This window comes from Leopardus geoffroyi, chromosome E3, assembly GCF_018350155.1.
Source record: "Leopardus geoffroyi isolate Oge1 chromosome E3, O.geoffroyi_Oge1_pat1.0, whole genome shotgun sequence".
Classification (NCBI taxonomy): Eukaryota; Metazoa; Chordata; class Mammalia; order Carnivora; family Felidae; genus Leopardus; species Leopardus geoffroyi.
Genome location: NC_059340.1, coordinates 26,215,948 through 26,239,012, shown reverse-complemented (window position 1 = coordinate 26,239,012; position 23,065 = coordinate 26,215,948). Strand labels below are relative to the sequence as shown.

The window sequence follows — 23,065 nt, the reverse complement described above, 5'->3', positions numbered from 1 at the left end:
AATAATAGCAGTAGCAGTAATGGTGATGATGATGATGATGATAAATGTGTGCCTTTTTCTGCCACAAGGGAAGTGGTCTTACTAATGAATAATAGCTTCCACTTCGCAATCCCTTATTGTATGTTAGAAACTGTGGTGGGTGGTTTGCACTTAGTTACTGCTACTCCCGTCATTTTATTTTTTTTTTTTTAAATTTTTTTTTTTTTTTCAACGTTTATTTATTTTTGGGACAGAGAGAGACAGAGCATGAACGGGGGAGGGGCAGAGAGAGAGGGAGACACAGAATCGGAAACAGGCTCCAGGCTCCGAGCCATCAGCCCAGAGCCTGACGCGGGGCTCGAACTCCCGGACCGCGAGATCGTGACCTGGCTGAAGTCGGACGCTTAACCGACTGCGCCACCCAGGCGCCCCAACTCCCGTCATTTTAAAGGTGGGTATTGTTAGATCCTTTCTATAGAGGAGGGAATTTAGAATTAGGTTTAGAGATTTGCCCAAGGTTACACAGCTAGTAAGTCACACAGCCAGGATTTGAACTCAAGTCTGTCTAATTGCAAAGTGTTAACTGCTACACTCTTTAAGAAGGCAGAAGGCCTGGGGGCCATTGCTTCCAATGACACCTAAATCACCTGCAGGACAACTTGTGCCCTACTGGTCTTCTGGTCTCCTCTGACGTGGGCACCATCATTGGCTACTCTATACTCTAGGATGCTGGGCCTTCCTCGCTGCCCTAGGGAAAAAAGGCCTTTCCCTGCCTGCCCATGGTTTCCCAGAATGAATAGGATACTCCTTGTTTGAACAAGGAACGGATGGGCTGCTTTCTTGGCAGAAGGGAACCACAAGTGCAGAATCAAGGAAGTGTGAAAGCATGCTTTGTTTGCAGCACTGTAAAAAATGCCAGGCTTGGCTGGCGTGTGGACCAGAGGGAAATGAGGGATAAGAATTCAAGAATCCAGGGTGATAACCTCAGTGAAATTGCTCTGCGGACTCCCAAGGTTGTTGTGGGGACTGAAGAAGACAACACATGGGAAGTGGCTTTGCAAACTGGAAAAGCGTTAGACAAATGTTAATTATCACAAATTGTTTCACAGGTAGCCTGATTGGTATCAGGGGCGAGATAGCAGAAAATTAAAATATCTGGTAATTTCTCTTGAATCCACGTTCTCAAAAGCATTCATAAATGAAAAATTCTAATGTCACTGCTCTCATCTCCTTTTTTCAGCTGAATAGATTGTAAAAGATTTCAGAAGCTAATAAAAATTCAGTCAATTTCTTGGTTATTATCAATGATACTGCCAGGTTTTGAGACTTGCAGTAATGTTTTTGTTGCCCATCTAAAAACTACATCAGCTAATTCTTCGTCCAAATACCTTTAGAGGCACCTTGTCTTTTCTCTTTCCTTGGTCATCCTGATCCTGGGAGCCCTGGGAAGGCCTGTCTCATTTTGGGCCATATTCCCAGTCACTAGTACAGTACCTGATACATGATGGTACATGGTGGGTACTTGATAGATGTTTAGTGCAGCATTGAGCCTAGATGTCATCATATTACACCTGAGTTACTGAGGGAACTTAGTTCTGTTCCCAAAGCAATCTGTCTGCATTTGATGCAAAACTCAATCCATTCTCTTCATTCTGATAAAATATTATTGGTAAAACTAATTTAATATTAAATATTAAAGCTGCTAACAAAGAATCCAAATCTACAGTGTAGCCAAAATGGTAAAGTGGGAAACTAAAATAAGGAGGATAACTATGTAACTATTTAAGAAGGCATCATCATCATTATTTATTGATAGTATAATGGTATGCTTAGAGAACTCAAGAGAATTAGCTGGAATGTTATTAGAACCAGCAAGAGAATCCTCAAGAGAACCAAAGCCCAAAAGTAATAGCAATTGCTGCTTACACAATGGAATGGGAAGAAGATTCCATTCACAAGCTTCTAAGTGCCAACACCCTCAGAGGCTATATATTCCTAGCAGAGGTGAAGAGAATGGCTTCCTTTTCAACCTTGGGTTGCACTTTGTCTCCTGCATCCCCAACCAGTCCTGCTTGAGTCCAGAGTCTTTCAGCATCTCTCACCAGACTGTTTTGTTGGCTCTGGTTCTTAACAGTATAAAAAATAAGGCTTAAATCCAGTTGGCCTGATGGGGGAGTTAGATGCCACCCCAATTATCTTGCCAATATCCCCTCAGGGAAGATTTTCTACCTGATTCCTGATTCCTACCTGATTCTACCTCCAACACAGACAGCCTTTACAATTCTATACCCCAGAGGTTAGGTGCCTCAACTCCCCATATCCATTTCAGTGGAAGAGATCATGGCTTTAATGAAAGCCCCACTTGGATGATCCTGGAACCAAAGAACTGTTCTGACCAAAAGCACGATTAGTGCTTCAGCTGAGCAGATGACATCACTCCTGATGTCTGGGTTAGAAGCCTGGCTTTGTCATAGCACTACCTGCATGACTTTGAGCCACCTCACAACCTACCATGTGTCTCAGTTTCTTGTACCCCATCTGTAGAATGGGGTAATAATAGCTATTATTATTATAGAATATTAGGTATTATAGAATAATACCGACTTCATGGGTTAGAATTAAGTTAGTTAATTCATTGGAAGTGCTTGAAACAGTGCCCAACAGCTCATAGGCATTCCATTCATGTTAGTTACAATTATGGTAAATAGCTGTTAGTTTAGTTTCTATCATCAGGTCTTCAGTAACTGTGCTCTCCAAGCTTCAGCCATGGATACTGCTACATGGGGGATGCGGTGGTAGATGCATGAGTATGGTGTCAGATCACTGGTTTGGGGCTTTGACATCATCCTGAGCTTTTTTTCTGAACAGCAAACTATTACACTATAAGGTATACATTTTAAAAGGTAAAAAATGAACATATGCATTTTAAAAGGTAAAAAATGGCCAAATGCTGATAATTTCATATAGTACAACCTTACAGTTTTCAATTTACTTGTTTTGCCCACTGGACAGTACACATCTTAAAAGTATGGGCAAAGTTCATTCATCTCTCTCATTCCCAGTTCTTAACAAAGATTCTCATGTGAAGGAGATGCTCCATACATGTGTATGATGAAGAAAGAGATTTGTGGTCAGAATTCACATTGCGTATTGGGTACCATATAGGAGGAAGGTGAGTTCCAGATAGTAGGAGCAAAAAAAGTCTGCCCTGTGACCCTGCTGCATTCCCAGCAACCCAACCCAAGACTGGGGTTGATTTCTTCTTCTTTGTCCCATGGTACATGGGCTTCCCTCTTGCTCATATCTTACCAATTTTCATGCTACTGTGAGTTGCTTCTTCATCTCTTCAGCTAGATTGAGTCCTCCCTGAGAGCAGGAACCCAGATCTGTTTGTCTTTGTGTCACTAATAGCTAACACATAATTTGCGAATGAATGAATGAATAATGGAAAGTCCTGGCAGAATTCATAGGGGAGGCTCCATTTTGGGGATCATTCCTACTTCTGACAGCTTTGTATAGGATCTAGCTTTGCTTTTCAGCCTGGCCTACCAGTAGTAACTTGAGAAAGCTATTTAACTCCTCCGAGCTTCAGTTTCATAATGGATGAGAAAGCCCTTTGTAAATTTTAATTCACTTTGCATATTGGCCAGCACTATATTAACATTAATGGCTGTTATCGATGATTCTTTTTAAGCATGAGGAATAGAGCCTGGCACATAATAGGTGGTCAATAAACATTCACCACATGAACTGGATTTGAAATTTTGAGCACTTGACTGAAACTAAGCGCATTTATGGCTGATAACAGAAACCTTGGAAGGATTTGGAAGACCACAGAGTTTTCACAGAAATTGTTTCATTACAATATGCTTCTTAAAAAAAAAACAGCTCAATTTCCATTTTGTAGGTTAGGTATGAGGTGGAGAGGGAATTCACCTGCCTGTCCTTGCTCAAAAATAATTTCAAGTAATTAAACCATCTGCTTGGGGAGAGGGCAACGGGGACACTGGGAGAGTCTTCAATCAGGAAGGAGGACATAGTCCCTTTAAATGCCTGCAAAGACCAGGCTGGGAGGGTGAACCAAGACAGAGGTCTGTAGACAACAGCATTTGTCTTTTCTGATGCTCTGAATGCCAATGTTTGCAGCAGGTCCAGTGGTAAGAGTGGAGTACAAGCAGTGATACACAGGCCTACTCTGTCTTAGCTCTGCTCCTCAGGAGCTGAATTGCCTTGGGCAGGTTATTTTACTTCTCAGAGCCTCAGTTCCCCCATCTACCAGATGGGGATGATAGAAGTACCACCTCACAGGCATTACTTTGGGGTTTAATGAGGCAGTGTGGGATAATGTGTTTGATTCAATGCTTGGCTTGGATTAAGTGCTTGATAAAGGGTGGTGGTGGTGATGATGATAGTGGTGATCAAGATGTTTTCTTCAGTCTCTTCAAGGTTAGTGTGGACATGACATTAATGGGATAAAGAAGGCAGTCACCTATTCATGTGATGCATCCACCCACCTATCCATTCAGTATTGCTAAGCCCCCTATCATGTGCCAAGGCCCCCCAGAGGGTACTGGCATCATGGAGATGACTCAGATCCCATGCCTGTTGGCATGGTTAGTTCAAAGCCTAAGTCTGCATTTTTCAATGCCCTTAGGCAAAGATAAGTTTGAGGTCCCACAGGAATTTAAATGCTTCACCCTCACCCCTGTTGTAGAACTTGTCATATCACATTATGATTATTGACTTGCTTTTCTACCCATCTAGACTGTGAATTCTTTAAGGGCAAGGGCCATGCCATGTTTATCTTTGTCTTTCGCTCATCTTTATCCCCTAGAATTCCTGGCACAAAGTATGAAATGAAAAGAAATCTGGCCTCATGTAATGGAGCCGGATCTTTAACATAGCCTAAGGAGTCCAGGTGAGGATTTGATAGGAAATCCTTGTCAGTCTTAAGAAAAAAATCCTCTATTAAAAACCTACGATGTGCCAGGTACATTGTCTTGTGTATTCCCCTCAACAAGGGGTGCATCCTTGTTACTTATCCTCATTTTACAGATATGGAAATAGACATTCAGGGAAGCTAATTGCACACAGCTGGAAAGTCCAGTGGATCTCAAACCCAGGTTTTCACCAACTTCCCTTCTTGCAGGAAAGCATATAGTGTGGTTGGAAAGCATAGATGCGGCTAAAAGTGTGGTGGTATAAATGGATATGGGATATATGTACGTATGTGTTAAGCTTTAGACAGTAAGACAGTAAATTTAAAATCCTATAGGAGCAAGGTAGGGAACAGAAGTGAGAGAAACACAGGGATGTGTGTGTGTGTGTGTGTGTGTGTGTGTATAAAATCTTTGTGCTGGGGCACCATAACTCCGATGAACTGGGTAGCACAAGTGCCACCTAAAGAAGGCTGTGGCTACTTGGTTCTAGGCACTTAGTGACAGGGAAAGCTCAGTTTTTCCAGCCTTTGAAATTTTCCAAGACTCATGAGAAACCTGAATTTTTAAGAGATTGCCTCTGAATGTTAATAGGCATGGTGCTGCCTTTTGAGAAAACCTTTCACAGGCTTCTTTCACATTCCAAGGGGTCTGAGTTTCTGGTTGGTTGTTGGCTGTTGGCTGGCTATGACCCCCAGTCCAGGCCTCTTCAGGAGGTTATATGAGGTTGGTTGAGAAAGGTATTAACCAGCATGTATCTGAATAGCATTTTGAGGAAATTATTCAGTACCGATAGTGATTAAGGAAAAAAAATCCTCTTATTTCTTAGAGCCATTCTCTTCTGGCCAGAAGGTCTAACGCTGAGAAGATCCAAGAGGCAAACTACCATTTTCTTTCCTCTTCCATGAGCATTCTCTTCTCATTTTCAGGACGTCCTTGGAGTCTCCACCTCAATCCTGGGGGCATTACTCCCTTCTTCCTGTAATACCTTGGGTCTTTAGAACTGAATGCAGTCACGATGATAATGTCTCTCTACCATGCCAGCCAGAACTCAATCCTGTTCATTTGTCAAATGACAGTGCTGAAGGTGACCCTTTTCTTCTTGTCCAGACACTTGCTTTCTCTCTGTTCAGGACTCTCGCAATTGACAGCTGGATCATTAGCAGGACTTGCCCACTGCCACAACCAAGATGATAGCTCTCTGTTGTGCTGCGGGCGCTTTGCCATGGTGCCTGGAGAGCCAGGCACAGATGTCCTTGATGTCTGAGGACATTGTTAGTTTGCTCACTTCACATGTCTGATGCTGTTTCACTTGGAGACCGAGGTGATGGTGGATGGGGTGGGAGTAGGATTGGAGAGTCTGTGAACATGACCCTTGACCCACGCTCCTACTGTGTGCCGGGCACTGTGTTGGCCACTCTACAGGTATTGCGCACTCTCTCCTACTGGAAACCAGAGATCGTTCACACTGCAACAGCTTCCTCTTCTTTCCTAAGAAAAGGAGCTTTCCTCCTAAACCACCTTCCATTTGTTTTTTTCACAGCAGCCAGAGAGACCTTTGAAAAACTCAAATTAGGTCATATCACCTGCTTAAAAAGCTCTGGTCTCTTCTTGCAAATCCAGATTCCTCACTGTGGACCAAAAGGCCCCACGATCCAGCCAGTGTCCGCCTCTTCCTCTCATCTCCTGCCACTCTCCCTCTTGTTCATTGTATTCCAGCCACACAAGTCTGCCCTCACTCCACCTCCTTCCCACCTCTGAGCCTATCTAATATAGTTCCCTATCTCCTTACCACGTTGTTTTCTTGATAGCATGTATCAATATCTCAAAGAGTGTTGTGTATGCATTTGTTTATTTGTTTACCACTTGTCTCCCTGGTAGAATGTACACCTGTGCAGATTTTCTTTATTTTTCCTCCAGTGCCTACATATGTGCCTGGCATATGAAAGGAGTGCCACATATATGCCAAATAAAGTTGTTATCACCCACATTCTCAGATGAGGAAACTGAGGCTCCAAGAAGGGTAAATTACCTGCTCAAGACCTCACAGTTAGCAAAGTTGCAGTGCTGGGATTCAAACCCCCAGGTGTGCCTAATTCCTAAGCCAGTGTTACTTTCCTGATAGGAAAGGTGGTGTTCAGCCTTTCAGCCAGGACAGGTGGTATTCTGGAAGGGTCCTGGGTGTGGAGGGTGGACATGATGTGGAAGCCAGGCTCTGTGAGGGTTAAGAATGTGGGCCTGTGATTCCTTTAAGGAATGCCCATCTCTACCCTTTTCATAGCACCAGCCCCTCTTGAGTTCTCTCTCCAGTTACTGCTCCATTCTGCTACCTTCCAGGGAGGCCACTGCTTTTCGTTCAAGAGGCAGATGATGGTTCTTGTCAGCAGCTCTATGGAGCTGAACCATGGTGGTGAGGTCCAGAATACTAACAGCAAAAGGCTATAGCAAGGACCAGACCATTCTATACCTTTGACTGTGGGAGGAGTGTGTGTGTATGTGTGTGTGTGTGTGTGTGTGTGTGCATGTCTCTGTGTGTGTATCCCTGTGGGTGTATGTCTGTGTGTTTGCATGTCTGTGCATCTGTGTGTCTATGTGGTGTCTGTGTATATGCCTGTGTATGTTTGTGTGCACACATCTGTGTGTGTGTGTGCACATGCGCATGCATGCATCTCTGTGTGTGTGTGTGTGCGCGCGCGTGTCTCTCTGTGTGGGTCTGTGGATAGTCCCTCCTGTGAAGTCATGTGGTAGATAGTTTTCCCTGCACTTAGCTGTAAATGATAAGAAATGTCTGTGGTGGAAAAGCAATTGCCCCAGGTCTTCAACTGCCAAATAGTCTGGTAAACAAAGAGGGAAAGAAAAGAAATCATTGGTTAATACCAGAAGTCAAAAGGAGTCAACACTGTAGAATGTGTTCTCCCAATTCAGGGTCACTTTGTGTGGTTTCTGTAAAGCTCTGATTTCCTGTTTCCTCTGCTTACATCTCATGCCTTGTTTTCCTCCTGTCCTCAGACCACCTTTTGGCACTCCAGACTTGTCCTCTTTTTGTTCCTATATGGTGCACCAGTCCTCTCTTGCCTAAGAGTCATCATGAAGCCTGTCCCCCTTGCCTCTTCTTTCCATTCTTTCCTTCCTCAGTCTTCAGGTTCTGGGTCTTCCACACTGGGCAAGTCCCCCCACAAAAAGCTCTCTTATCACCCTGTGCCTCTCCTTCATGTTCTTCTCACATGGGACTATTTACATTTATTCAGGCTTCTGATCATGCTGGTCTTCCCCACACGAACATGCAGACATCGAATGGGTCTTTTTAGACTTGCCATGAGCCTACCACAGACTTGCCATGAGCCTACTTGGCAGTGCCAGGCACATGGATAGATGGATGGAAGGAGAGAGGGAGGGATAAGTGAATCAATAAATGCAGATTCAGGGGCTCCTGGGTGGCTCAGTCGGTTAAGCGTCTGACTTCGGCTTAGGTCATGATCTCATGGTTCGTGAGTTCGAGCCCCGCGTTGGGCTCTGTGCTGACAGCTCGGAGCCTGGAGCCTGCTTCACATTCTGTGTTTTCCCCTCTCTCTGCCCCTCCATGCTCATGCTCTGTCTCTTTCTGTCTCTCAATAATACATAAATGTTAAAAACAATTTTTTAAAAATGCAGATTCATTTGCCTAATTGTGCTTTCTGGTTTCTTGTCTCATCCTTCTTTGCCATAGGGCAAAATGAAAACATGTATTTGGGTTGAAAGTTACAACTCTCACTGTAGTTCAGCTGGTCATGACTTTTACTCAAGAGGAGCCCAAGTCATTCAGCTTCACTTGATAGAAAAGCAAAGATCCTGGGTTATCCATACTTAGAAGTCCTCTCCGTTTGAATACCAATGGGATTCAAGGTAGCCACATCCTCCCCATGCCCCAACCCCCTTTCCTTACATTTCTCTTGGTGGGGGACAGATGGTAGGGCTGTTGCAATGGCCAAAGCACACTGGATTCAGAATCTAGAAGATTTGGGGTCAAGATCACACCCGATTAGCTGTGTAACCTTGGAGAAATTTCTTGTCCTCTCCAGGGCTTCAGTTTTTGTATTAAGAGCATTGTACTATATCAGGGCTCCCCAGATTTTAGTGATTGGCCACCAATATTATCATTTTTGCCATATTCTTGTGTCCCCTGTGCTATTATTAACATTTTGTTTTAAAGTGACTTGTCTTTTTTCCCCTGAATTTATACTTTATACAATACTGCTGTCCAATATAAATGTAATGTGAACCACATATGCAATGATTTTTCTAGCAGCCACATTAACAAAATAAGAAACGGGTGAAATTAATTTTAAAAATATATTTTATTTAACTGTGTTCATCCAAAAATGTAATCAATATAAATTATTAATGAGATATTTAATTTTTTTTCATACTAAATGTCCAAAGTCTGGCATGTGTTTTACATTCTGAGCACATTTCTCTAAGGATGCTAAATTTTTCAGTGGAAATCCTGATTTCTGTTTAGATGTCATAAAATATACAGTTGAAAATTTCAGAGTAGATTCACATACCCAAGTTGTTCCAATATACAGTTATTGTCCAATAACTGAATCAAGTATCAGGTCTTAATTGTAAATGAATTGAAATGAAATTGAATGAAAAAAATCAGTTCCTCAGTTGTGCTACTCAAATGTCAAGTGCTCAATAGCCATGTGAGACTGGTGGTTACTATATTGGACAGCATATATAGCAACCCTGAATCCCAAACCCACCTCCCTGTTGTAAACAGAAGATAGCCTTAAACATAAATATAATGACAGTGCAAGGGTGACATTAAATTTTAGCTAGATACTGCTGCTTCCCAAGGCCGAGCTCTAGGCCTGCTCTGTGTCTGTTAATAAGGGAGGTTTAGCATGCGTGAAAAGGTGTTAAAGACATACTAGCACCAAGATGAGACTTTCCCTTTGATAGAATCAGAAAGGTTGAGAAAACTGAAAAGGGATTAAATAATGATGCAGTCTTTAGCCACCTAAAATAATCCTACATAAAACAACAACAACAAAATGCCCCCAAATCTAGATGATTACTCTGAGTTCTCAAATTCCACAGCCTGTTTCTCCTTTACTCCTATCACTTTGCTTCCTCAAGAAATCACTAGCGGTGTGATTTTATAAAAAGGGAACTAAATTAAAGTGGGAAAAGTTAAGTTCTGGTTTAGATTCTGCCATTCCTAGCTCTGTGACATTGGCTAAGGTGTCAGTTTCCTCATGTTATAAAATGATGGTGCTGACAGTGATTAAAAAACAGCAGCCATGGAGTGGCAGACATTGGGACCCCTGCTAGCCATGAATTGCTTCATTTTGTCTGTACATACACCCTGTGAAAAAGGCACTGTTATACCCATTCTGCAGAGATGATCACTGACGCTCAGAGAGGCTTAAGCAACTTGCCAGAGCCCTGCCACTAGGAAGTCACAAGGCTGGAACTTGAATCCAGGTCAGTGGGAGACCATGAGCCCACATCCTAATCCACCATGCTGTCAGGTTCTAAGGGCTCTTCCCATTTACAAAAAAAAAAAAAAAAAAAAAAAAAGGGGGGATTTGTGTTCCAGGACATTGTCAACATGCAATTTGTGGTACTACTTGGAGCCCTTTCTTCTAGTCATGACAAACCCCTGGTTTCCTGAGTTGGCATGCTTTTTTTTTTTTTTTTTAGTCATGTGTTTCTTTGGGTCTCCCTCTCTTTTATTCCTTACTCCTCCCCCTAGCTTCTTGTTTTTATTCTCCACACACTGTGCCCCGTGTTGGCATTTCTTGGTACCTCTTAAAGCTTTACCCACTCTGGAGTTTGTGAATTGGCAGCCTGGTGGGCTGTATCAAGCCTGAAGATATGTTTGGTTTGGCTCATGCAGTGCTGGCTCGCACAGTGTTTTTTAAAATTTTTGAATTAGTTGCCAACATTGAAACGTTAGGATATTTCATATAAAAATCTACATTTGTAGATTTTTGGAAGAATTTGGCAACACTGCATTGGCTAGAGAGCTGAGTGGTGATGGTACTTTGTAACCTCCTCCAGTCCCTACTCCTCCCCACTCCTCCCTATTGTTTGTTACCCCTGTCCCTAGTGATCTAGTCCAAGTATTGCTTGTCAGCTGTCATTGTGTGTGTGTTGCCATTTTCTTATCATAAAGCTGGATAGCAGTAATGAGTATCACTCTGTTGATTTCTAGCTATGTGACCATGGGCATCTCATCATTCTCATCTGAAAAATGGGCATGATAAGTATGCACACCTCAAAGGGTCATTGTGGGAATTAAATGAGCTAGTGCCTGTAAAATGCTTTGGAGAATCCCTAGTACATAGTAAGTGCAACAAACGTGCTAGCAGTTGTTAAGAGGAGAGTGCAGTGGTTTTGGTACATACGTCTCTATCGCTGAGGGAAGATTAGAGAGACCAAAAGGGCCACATGTTTTCAGAAAAACAGCAGGGAAGGATGATTCTTTGGGTAAGTGAAATATTTCTTAAAACTGGGCCACTTTGTTTATTTATGCTATCTGACTGCCTCTAGCAAGTATTTGAATTCAAGACACCTGCCCTTCCCTGCCCCCAGCGTTTCATGGCACCCTGTGCAGGGCTAGCATCCCCTATCAGCATTGCCCACACAGTTCAGATCACATGGAGGTTCAGTGGCAGGATCTGTGTTCACCTCCCTGCATCACTTCTGTTTATGATCCTGGCTGCAGAATGCAGGGCACTCTTCTGGGTGCTTGTCAGTCCCTTTATCAACTTTAGCTGAAGAAGGTTTCATGTTCTGGACTGATGGTATTTCTGGAGGTTTCACTGAACCACAGGCAACTCTTTGAGAGGTACAAATTCCTTAGGCTTATGATGGAATTGATTGTTTAATCCATTGGATAATTCTTTCTTAGTTTTCCAGGGCAAGGAGTTTCATTCCTGGTGGGTGCACTCTGAGTGGAATTGTATGGGAAAGACCTTGGTCAACAAGGCTTGTTGACATGTTAAACAATAAAAACAACACCAGGCACTCTTTATTGAGCTCCTACAATGTTTGAGGGATTGTGAGAAGCCTTTGCATATTTTATTTTGGATCACCACAGTAACAATGCAGGGCACAGAAGGTTAATAACACTTACTGAACTCTTACTCTATACAAGAGCAAACATGTGCCAAGAATGGTGCTAAGTATTTTTACATTTTAATTTAACCCTCACAACAACCCTATGAGATAGGTATTAGTATGGCCCCACCTCATTGATGAGGCTGCGACTCATAGAGGGTGAGAAATTGGCTGAAGGTCACAGACTGGTAAGTAGGGAAGCTAGGATTCAAACCCATTCAGTCTAACATCAGAGACCTCTTTCTTAAATGCTGAACTTGGCTGATTATTTTATTACAAATGAAAACTGGGACTCAGAGGTACAGTATCATATCTGAGATCACACAACAAACACGGGTAAGATACAGGATCCAAATCCATGTCCATTCAGTTCCAGTGCAATGCATTTTATACACAACCTCAAAAGCAGAAATTACACATGGGATCACTACAGAAATTGTGCAGGGGCAAGGACAACAAAGCTACTGTTCTGGACCCCAGCCCAAGGCCAACCCGGCCAGCCTCCAGCATAGCTACTTCACTGGTCAACGCTTGTGTCCCATTTATGGGCCATGTCTCCAACTGAGCTATACAAGCAGAGCCCAGCTCTCTCAGGCCTCTGACAGACCCACACTGTGAGTTATTGCTAGAGAATAGCCTGGAATCCAGGACTCCTCATGCAGTGCTCTTTCTCCCACTGTTATAACAGGGATCCTAGGGCCAAATGTGCATAAAGAGGGGCCATACATGTTACAGAAAACAGTGAGGTGTCGCATATAGGGACTTTCACATAAGAGTGCCTATGTGATTTTGAAAGGGGCACCCATTAAATTATGGTACAAATATACAATGGAATACTATGCAGCTTCATAAAAGCATGAAAAAACTTCAATATACCATGATGGATGATTAATATATTAAGTGAAAAAGAGCAAGATGGAGGACAGTGTGTATAATGTGCTCATTTTGAGAACAGTAAAAAAAAAAATGAAGAGTTGAGATCCTCTATTCATACTTGCTTGTATATAAACTAAAACACTCTGAAAGAACAAATAAGAAACCAAGATACTGATGCCCTTGTTATCTGTGTAGTAGTGATGATGGGGTGGATTTAGGAATTGGTGAGCGGGGGAAATTGATGGGAGGGAGATTTTGCAATGTGTGCCTTTTTATATTACTAGGTTTTTGAATAATATGAATGTCATTGCCTATTTAAGGCTCTCTCTCTCTCTCTCTCTCTCTCTCTCTCTCCAAAAAGCAGCTACATAGGAAAGCAGTCCATTCCTCATCTGCAGCCAACCATCTGGGAATATGTGCCTAATGTTAGTTCCTCTGGCTTTTCAAGGAAACTTGGAAATCTATTTTTTTAATTCCAATTTTTAGTTTCAAATTGTTCATTGCTAATACATAGAAATACAGTAGGTTTTTGCATATTAACAGTGTGAACATGGTGCAACATGTGCAAACATGGTGAACTCACTTATTCTGAGGAGCTTTTTTTGTGTGGAGTCTTTGTGATTTTCTATGAAGGTAATTGTATCATTTGTGAATAGAAACAGTTTAATTTCTTCCTTCTAGTATACCTTTTTTTAAACAATTTTTTAAGTTTATTTGAGAGAGAGTGCAAGTGGGTGAGGGGCAGAGAGAGAGAATCCCAAGCAGGCTCTGCACCATCAGTGCAGAGCCTAACTTGGGGCTCGAACTCACAAACTGTGAGATCATGACCTGAGCTGAAATCAAGAACCAGACCCTCAGTTGACTGAGCCACCCAGGTGCCCCTTTCCAGTATACCTTTTATTTCGTTTTCTTTCCTGGCTAGAACTTCCAGTATGATGTTGAATTGGAGTAGCAAGACCAGATCTCCTTGCCTTGTTCTGGATCTTAGAGGAGAAACATTCCATCTTTTATCCTCACATGTGATGTTAGCTATAGGTTACCTATTGATAACCTTTATCAGGTTAAAGAAGTTCTCTAGTGTGATGAATTTTTATCATGAATGGATGTTGAATTTTGTCAAATACTTTTTTACATCTACTGAGAAGATCATATGGATTTCCTTTTTTAGGTTTTTTATTATGGTGGATCACACTGAATGATTTTCAGATGTTGAGCCAGCCTTACATTCCTGGGATAAACCCAACTTTATCTTGATTTGTTATCATTCTTATATATTCCTGAGTTAGATTTGGTAATATTTTATTGAGGATCTTTTGTGTCTATGTTCATGGGGAATATTGATTGGTAGTTTTCTTGTAATATCTTTGTCTGCTTTGGTATTAGTGTAAAGCTGGTGTCATAAGACAAGTTGAGAATTTTTCCTTAATTTTCCTAATTTTTTTTTTTTACCGTTTTTATTTATTTTTGAGACAGAGGGAGACAGAGCATGAACAGGGGAGGGGCAGAGAGAGAGGGAGACACAGAATTGGAAGCAGGCTCCAGGCTCTGAGCCATCAGCCCAGAGCCTGACGCGGAGCTCGAACTCATGACCATGAGATCATGACCTGAGCTGAAGTCAGACGCTTAACCGACTGAGCCACCCAGGCGCCCCTAATTTCCCAATTTTTAAATGATGAAAAATATGACTTATGGAGTGCTTACTGTGTGGCAGACATTGTGTTAAATATATAACCCACTGAATTTTCACAGCAACTCTATGAGGTATGTGCCATTATTATCATCATCCAATTTTACAGATGGGGAAACTGAGGCAGAGAGTAAAGTCACTTGCCTAAGTTACACAGCATATAAATAGCAAAGCCAGGACTCAAACCCCAGAGGTCTAACTCCAGACCTTGTACTGTTAACCTGTTTACTATATTTTCTCAAAAGATGTTTATAGGTTCTCAAAAGAGAATGCATCTGAGGGCTCAGTCCAGCTTGCTAGTCACCATTTTCTCACCTCTTGTTAGCAGCAACTGTAACCACCATGTGTCAAAGCACTATCTGACAGGTGACAGACTCATCATCTCCTTCATTGTGCACCGATCCTCACAGGCAGGTATTACCATCCTCACATGGCAGTTCCAGAAATGCTCCTATCTGCTGGGCTGTGTGTGGTGTCAGGCTATCGTCTTCCTTACCTTGTCTCCCGTAACATCCCTGGTGCCTTTTAGAAGGTAAAATTTAAAAATATATCTTTCACATCTCAGTTTAATTTCGTGCTGCTCCTTCCTTATCAGCCAGGCTCACCCGTCCTCCCTGCCATTCTCTTCCCTCAGGCATCAGGCTCATCTCTTCTTCCTGTACTGCCTTCTGCTTTGGACTGTCTTGTCCCATTTGGCCCCATCAGGGTCCCCAACTGCACCTTGTTAGCTTTACTGGCTTATTGTATGCATTTGGAAAAGCTAGAAACATCTTGCTTACTTAAAAGGAAGAGAAAAGAGACATAGTTTTAGGAACAGCTGGGACACACCAATGTTCTCCACTGAGTACACAGCATAAAGGACTGGGGTTAGTTAGAAGAACTTTCTGGCAATAATGAAGGCACCGTGGTACAATGGAAAGAGCAGGTGTTTACATACTGGTTTGATTGTGTGACTGTGGACAGGATGCTCCATTTCTCAGAATCTCAGTTTGCTCATCTGTAAAATGGGTTCAGGGACATGTACAGGTCACAGGGATGTGGTGAAGATTAAGTGCAATAATCTAAGCATTTAGCATAGAAAAAGATCCCGTGCAGAGAAGGCACTAACAAGTGTTTTCCTCAGTCCAGGCACTGTGCTTAGCCATTTTTATATGGATGATCTTATTTAATATATATTATCTGTGTGGGTAGTAGGTAGTGCTGTTACCCCCATTTTACAAGTGGGGTAATTTGTGGTACAGAAATGTTAAGAATTCTTAAGTGGCAGAGCTGTGCCCATACTTCATATTAGGACCCCCGGGTCCCACTCCAAAGCACTTAAGTTAGACTGAGGTGATTCCTAGAGGCAGGGGATTGGACCACATGGCTTTTCCCAAGCTCTTCCTTTTAGTCTAGATACTGAAGGAGTTAAGAAACATCTGTGCTTTCTCCTAGTCACTAGCTCCCTTGTTGCCAAATAGCCACTCCTCATCCACCCCTCAGTTTCCAATCACTGTGAGAATTTGGAAATGGGGGTGAGTTCACTGCCAGGAAAAGTGATTCAATTAAAATCTCAGTTTTCAACAATAAGACCAAGCTCTGTGGTCTGTTACTTCACACTCAGCATAGCTGTGCATCCTGGTCAGTAGCAGGGTAATGAGGGTTTGCTAATTGCCGGTAGCTAGGGGTGGGGAGGGGAATACTGTAGTGAGCTCAGGCGCTGAGCTAAGTGCTTTTCTTGTGTGCTCCCAGTCCCTTCTCTGACTCCCATGCCACGCAGTCCCCCTCCTTACAACCAGATCAGCTTCATGATGACCACAACTGCAGTGTCACAGCAGCAATCAGTCAGTGTGTGGTGTGTCAGGCACTGAGCTGAGCGCTTAACCTGCACCATCATCTCCATCAACGTCTTTCCTTCTTGCCATCATTCCGGGAGGTGGCTGCTGTCCTAATGCCTGTTTTACAGATGTGGAAACTGAGGCACAGAAACACAGAAGGTCCACATGTTAACAACCAGCTCTGCTTCATTCTACAGTCTGCATTCTTAGTCACTAGGACATACTTGCCTGCCCTTATGGTTCTAAGAGAATGACTTAAGGATTTCACCTTCTGAACCACCTTGCAAGCAATTAACAAAACACTTATCAACCTATCATCTTCCTGCAAGCCTGCCCTCTTCAATCATCCTTTTCCAGAATGCTTGGTCCTTCTGCATCCACCACAAGCTCCACTTGTGAGCTCCTTGAATCCTGTAGGCACCTCTTTAGCACTTGACACACAGTAGGTGGTCACAGCTTTTAGTGGAGCATAAGAACCTATCAGTGCCTTCCAAGTTCTCATCCTAATCCCTCTCTCTTTGTCTCCTAACCCTGGGCTCAGCCATGATGAGCCTGTGCCTAGGACTGCTTGGCACACAATAGGTGCCAATGCTATGGGTCAGGAAGGCCATGTCTGGCATAGGAGTTATGCTGTAAAGATGTGAGGTATCTTGTTTTCCACCTTGAGGTGTTTGAAGGTCTGAGCTTTCCCCTGTTCTACTCATCTTCATGTCCCTGCTCTGGGCCCTTGGAGCCTCCCCGTCTTTATGTCTCTGTCCCTTAAAGGGTTTTCAGAAGGAAAGCCTGAGAGAATAGCTTCTTTAGTCAGCAGAGGAGATGGAGGGTTGAAGGCTGAGGGGTCAGACATTCTGCTATGAAAGCCGAAGGGAAAAGGGGCGGCTATCACTTCTCTGGTTCAGCAAGTGTCACCAATAACCAACCTCCTCAAAAACTCACTCCCTAAAAGAGAGCTCTGGGAGAGGCTCAGGGGGGCTGATGGGGAGGTGGGGACTGGACAAATCAATTCCTGCTCAAGGTAATTATAGGACACGTGCTGCTGCCCCAGCAGGGTGAATCAGAGGCTGAGCGTCTCTCCCAGGGCAGCCAGAACGATTAGTTAGTAATAAAAACCTCATCACTCGCTGGGAGAGAGGCTTGGTGATTGTAAACTTATGCTTTCTCATTCCTTCGAAAATTTGGGAGGGGGAATTTATATAAACAACCTTATCAGGGGCCCTGACCACCAAGTTGAATGTTTTGAAAAGGAAATGTCAACAAGGCTTTCAGAAATCCAGCTCCCAAGTTCCCAGGATGCGGAATGGCAGGGTAGATGATGTTGTGATTCTAGGCTGTATGCTGGATTTTTTTCTTTCTGTTTCCTTTTGTCCCTCTCTTGTCTGCTTGCAAGTGATCTTTAGGAATCTTTCTGCCACACAGACCATCTCAGAGACTATCTGGAAGAAGGGGTTATCTCAAGCTGGAGCCCCAGGAACCCCCTCCCCCCTGTCTCACAAACAGCAAGCACCCCCAGCCCCCAGCAGCCCAGCTCTCTTCAGGAATTCAGCAGAAGTCTCAGTCACACTTTGGAGAGGACGTTAAGATGTGGGACCAGCCAGACATCCGCAGCGGTCATCAGCTGCCCAGAATGGATGGACAGGGAAGCAAAGCCAGGGGGCAAGGCATGTCCTCAAGGAGACTGTGACCCCCTGAAGTGGTGGCTTCTGAAGCCTGTGGGTGTCTCTGGACCCTTACCCTGGCCAAGGCATGGTCCCAGACCCACCCAGACTCTTCCTAGCCTCCCTGGAGACCCCTTCCTCGCTTAGGGGTCACAGGGGCTCATCCTTTGCTCCATCCCAGCAGCCCCAGAGAAAGAGTGCTGGGCATCAGAATCTCTGGCTTCACCTCCAATCAGGGGTGACACGCGCGGTGGGGGAGGGGGCAGAGGTTTTCTCAGGCTGGAGTGTATGTGGGGGGGCCACAAGAGAAGTGAAACCCCAGAAAGCCGTGGGTAAGTGCGGTCAAGTCACACACACAGCCCCCACTGGACACCTTCAGGGACGCGGATCGCTTCAGATGCTCATGCAAATACTCGAATCCACGCGCACACTCACACCAACACATACACCATGCCCATCACCTGCCACGCACGCTCGAGACGCGCACGCGCGCGCGCGCACACACACACACACACACACACACACACACACACACACACACGAGTCCCTGACAGACACAGCAACTTCCTTTCTCCCCAGTCTGGAAATGTCCGCTGTTGCCCTTAGGCTTAAACTTTTTCAGAAGGGGTGCCAGGGATCACGCGCCGAGGATGTCTAGGCCTGGGGGTTCTAGACAGGGTCGCTCCGCATTCGGGGGTCCCGGCTTCCTCCCTCTCCCCCACGCTCCTCACCTGGTAAACCGAGGCACAGCAAGAGGCTGTAATAAACCACGGGCACGAAGCCCAAGCCGCAGGTCGAGCCGGGGGACCAGGACAACGAGCTGTTGGCTACGAGGTGGGCGTGCGTGTGCTCCATGAGCTCGTCCCTCGCTCCTCTTGTCTCCGTGCCTGGCCTGCCAGCCCCGCTCTGGACGCTGGTTCGGTGGTGGCGGCAGTGGCGGAGGCAGCAGCCAGAGCAGCAGCGCCTTTCTTTCTGCAGGACTTGCTTCTACCTTTGGCCGTGGTCCCCTTTGCTCCCTCTACACCTGCCCTCCTGGAGTCCTGGCACGGCCGTCGCGTAGGGCACAGGGCGCTGGGCACAGGGACTTGGGAGGGGCTCCCAGAGCCGGTTCGTGCGCCTCCCACCTCGGACCCGCTCCGCTCCCGCCTCGGAGACGGGGAGCTGGGGCGCTGCTCCCCGCAGCCAATCAGCAGCTGCCTGGACGCGGATGGTGGGGCGAGGGGGATGCATGGGAGGAGGGGGTCCCAGCTGCCTCTCACAGCTCCGGTTTGAGGAGAAGAGTGAGACCTGGAAGCCCCAGAGGAAGACCGGGGTGGGAACAACTATCCCTCTGCGGGAGGGGCGTGGTGTGGGTGGGACCTGCTTCCCCGCAGTGGCTCTGGCTCCGTACTCCTTCAGCGTGTCCTCAGTTTGCCTTGCTCGATTCTCCTCCCAGTCACTTTTCTTCCCCGTTGCCAGTGCTCCGAGTCCATCTCCATGTAGAGAATCCTTCAGCCAGGGCATCGGAGGGTGGGGTTGGGGGGTGGGGAGGAGGCTGTCGGAGCGAGGATGCTCAAGGTTTGTCGGTTCTCTTGGGCCAAAGGAACAGCGCTTGAAAGGAAGTGTGCGTGCGTCTCAATGCGTGTGTTGATTCTGGGGAAGGCCAGAGGTGGACTGTCCCTGAGCTGGAGTGCCTTTGAAGAGGATGCAGGCTGGCTGAGAGAAGTGTGCCGCAAAGACCTTCTGTCGGGAGTAAAGATGTTGCAACCACTCACACACAGACTCAACCACGCTCACACAAAGACACACAATACCCGGTTATGCGGGCGCACACACACACACACTCACAGGCACACGGAGGCCCTCTCATCCCTCAGTAAGACACATGAAAACACAGGAGCACCCTAATCAACATGCACAAAGACCACACTCACGTGACAACTCAAACACATACAAATTCACGTGGGTGTCATTTGAGAGTGGTCTAGTTTGAAAGTTGAGTGAAGTATAGGAGAGGTAAACAGGTGGGACCTAGGCAATCTTGGAAATTTTTGGTGCATAGACACCCCCCTTTTTCTTGAGTGTAGGAGGGTGGAGAGTTCCTAGTGTAGCTCTTCTAGAGGCCACAACAGATTTGGGCAGGGGGAGAAATCAGGGCTCAAGACAGCATGTGTGAGAATTAGGTTCTGCAGAAATAGGAGGAGAAGCATTTCCAGGGGGATCAATGCAAGAGCATGTGATGAGCTCAGAGAAGCCTTCGACCTCTCTCTTGGCTTCCCAGCCCCTCCCCACTCACATCTATCTATTCCTGGGGAGAAGGAACTGACAGGGATCTCCCCAGCCTCTTTCAGTCTCCCAAGATGGAGGAGACCCCTGCTCCTCATGCCCAGCAAGGGGCATGTGTCCAATCTCCATCATTGTTAGGGGCTTTCCAAGGCAGGCGTTGGGGGTGGGGCTGGTGGTAAACCACAATGCATTCAGGGCCAGGCATTCTGCATAAGGGAGGCATTCTGGCTGGGTTTGTGGTGAATAGGGGGGCTTATGCCCCCCTGAAGGGACAGATTATTACAAAGAGTCATGTGGGCCCAGTGAGCACAGGTCTGATATCTCAAGCCAAGTTGGATATTGAAATTTTGTTGTGAACTCTTTCATTTAAATGTGACTACCCCAAACAAAAACAAAATGAAAACCCCACTGTGTTGATAAAGAAAGTAGTACTATTGCAGAAATTCAATACCTAATGGTTCAAAACCCTATAGATTAGATTTGTCTATAGGCAACAAAACTGAGATGAGAAGCTGGGGCTGGGAGGGGGAGTGTGTATGGTTTGGCTAAGTGCTCCAGTCTATTCAGGTATCTCTCAACATTATGAGTCAGGGATAATGCCTCAGGGCTTTGCACTGTCTGTTCCTTCTGCCTGCAATGCTCTTTCTCCAGAAAGCTGTATTAACCAGCTTCTTCACTTTCTTCAAGTCTTTCCAAATCAGTCCTATTTAAAATTGAAATCTCCACTCCTACCCTCCCAAATGCTCACGTCCTCTGCCCCTCCCCTGCTTAATTTTTCTCCATCATGCTTAGTACCATGGTCATACCATATACAGTTTATTGAATTAGTTTGTTTCTTATCTGTTTCCCCTCTTAGAGAATCAGGGACTTTTGTCTGTTTTGTTCACAGTTGCATCACCAGTTTCTACATGGTGCCTGCATGTTGCAGATTCTCATTAAACATTGAGAGAATGAAAGGCCCCAGCACCTGCTGACTTAGGGCAGGCAGGGCATGGGGAGATGAGTTTATCTTTGCTTGTCTTTGCAGGCCAGAGTGTCAGAACATGGGATACTGTTAGGGTTGTGGGGCTCAGTCTCAGATTTAGCATGTAATTATCAAGTCTGATTAGCCACTATAAAAATAATTTGTGTGATTTGGTTCTGGGGATCTTGTTAGAAACTATAAAACTAGAAACTTGGCTAGGCAAAGGAGCAGGGCTGCATGGAGAATCTTGATGGACCTTATTTTTACTGAGCCTCTATTTCGCCATCTGTAAAATGGGATGAAGGAAACCAGGTGCATCTTATTCCAGGGATGCTGAGCAGGAAGAGAGGGAGTAGAGAGGTAGAAACCGTGCAGACTCTGATCTGGAGAATGGAGAATGGGATGGGGTTCGCTGCTGGCTCCACTGAGAACTCTGGCAGCCTGTCAAGGTCAAAGTTTCCTAGGAAATGGGTGGGTTAGATGAGAAGAAATTTAAGGTCTTGGGTCAGGCTTTTAGTACCAGGGAAGGGACAGGATGAGTCAACAACGAAGTTTGTTGAATTTTGCTCAGGGGCTGAGCCACTTGACTGGCTTTGTAAGATAATGGTGTTCTTGAGCATCAACTGTGGTTGGCTAAATTCACTCACTTATTCATTCTCTCAACAGACATTTACTGAGCATTTAATGTGTATTGATCAGGACTGGCTGCATCATTGCAGGGCCTGATACGAAAATAAAAATACAGGGCCCCTTGTTTGGGGGGCAGCAACAGCAGAGCATTAAACCAAGTGGAGAGCCCTTTTAAGTATGGGGCTCTGTGTGGCTGCACAGGTCACATTACCCATGAAGCCAGTCCTGCGTAAGGTACAGAGGTAGGAAATAAAAGATATGGGGGTTTATGATGAGCCAGCTGTGTCTTAACTCATTACATGCACACAATAACACTATTAGCTCAATTTTACAGGTGAGGAAACCAAGGTATAGAGAAGTTTGGTAAGTTGCTCAAGGCCACCTGGCTGGGATTAGGTCCAAGGCTGTCTGGCTCCAGAGCTGGTGTTGGAACCACTTCTGCTTAGTGGAAGGACAGGTATACAACAGGAAACTGTCACACTGTAATTCAGGCACTATGACTTGAGGGCAGGGACTTCATTTGGCATATCCGCTGTATCCTCAGTGCCAAGAACATACCTAGTGCCAGGTGGGTGTTCAGAAATAAATCTTAAAATTTTTAATGTATATTTATTTATTTTGAGAAAGAGAGACAGCATGAGTGGGGTAGGGGCAGAGAGAGAGGAGAGAGAGAGAATGCCAAGCAGGGTCCATGCTGCCAGCACAGAGCCTGATGTGGGGCTTAAACTCACGAAACTGCAAAATCATGACCTGAGCTGAGATCAAGAGTCAGATACCTTAAATAAATAAATAAAGAAGTAATAGAAATATATGAATAATGTTAGGGGAAGGTGTTGAAAATTCAAATGCCTACGAGCCTGGACAGGAAATAAACATAAGTGAGACAGAACTATTTATTGTACATTTTCTACTTCCATAAAGAAAAATGCAGTCTCCCATTTTCCTGGAAACACTTGGCCCTCTGGGTATAGCCTCTATTTCTCTACCCTTTAATAGAGGCAGTAGTCTAAAGGAATAATTCTTTTTTCTAGGGAAACAGTAGCACAAACAACATAAATTGTAACTAACACAACTTGGAGTTGGGAATGCAACAGGGAGTGGTGGGGACTGTAACAAAATGGAAGTGTGCACTAGCCACTGTACTG

General features: G+C 44.8%; 1 protein-coding gene across 1 annotated transcript in view; it reads right to left on the bottom strand.

Annotated features, from left to right (window-relative positions):
* Positions 1-19,320, bottom strand: part of GPR139 (G protein-coupled receptor 139) — a 42,426-nt gene extending 23,106 nt beyond the window's left edge. The window contains exon 1 of the mRNA XM_045461153.1: positions 18,793-19,320. Within this exon, the coding sequence (XP_045317109.1) occupies positions 18,793-18,916 (124 nt within the window). The 5' untranslated portion in view covers positions 18,917-19,320. The remainder of the gene's footprint in view (positions 1-18,792) is intronic.
* Between the last annotated feature and the right edge of the window lie 3,745 nt (positions 19,321-23,065).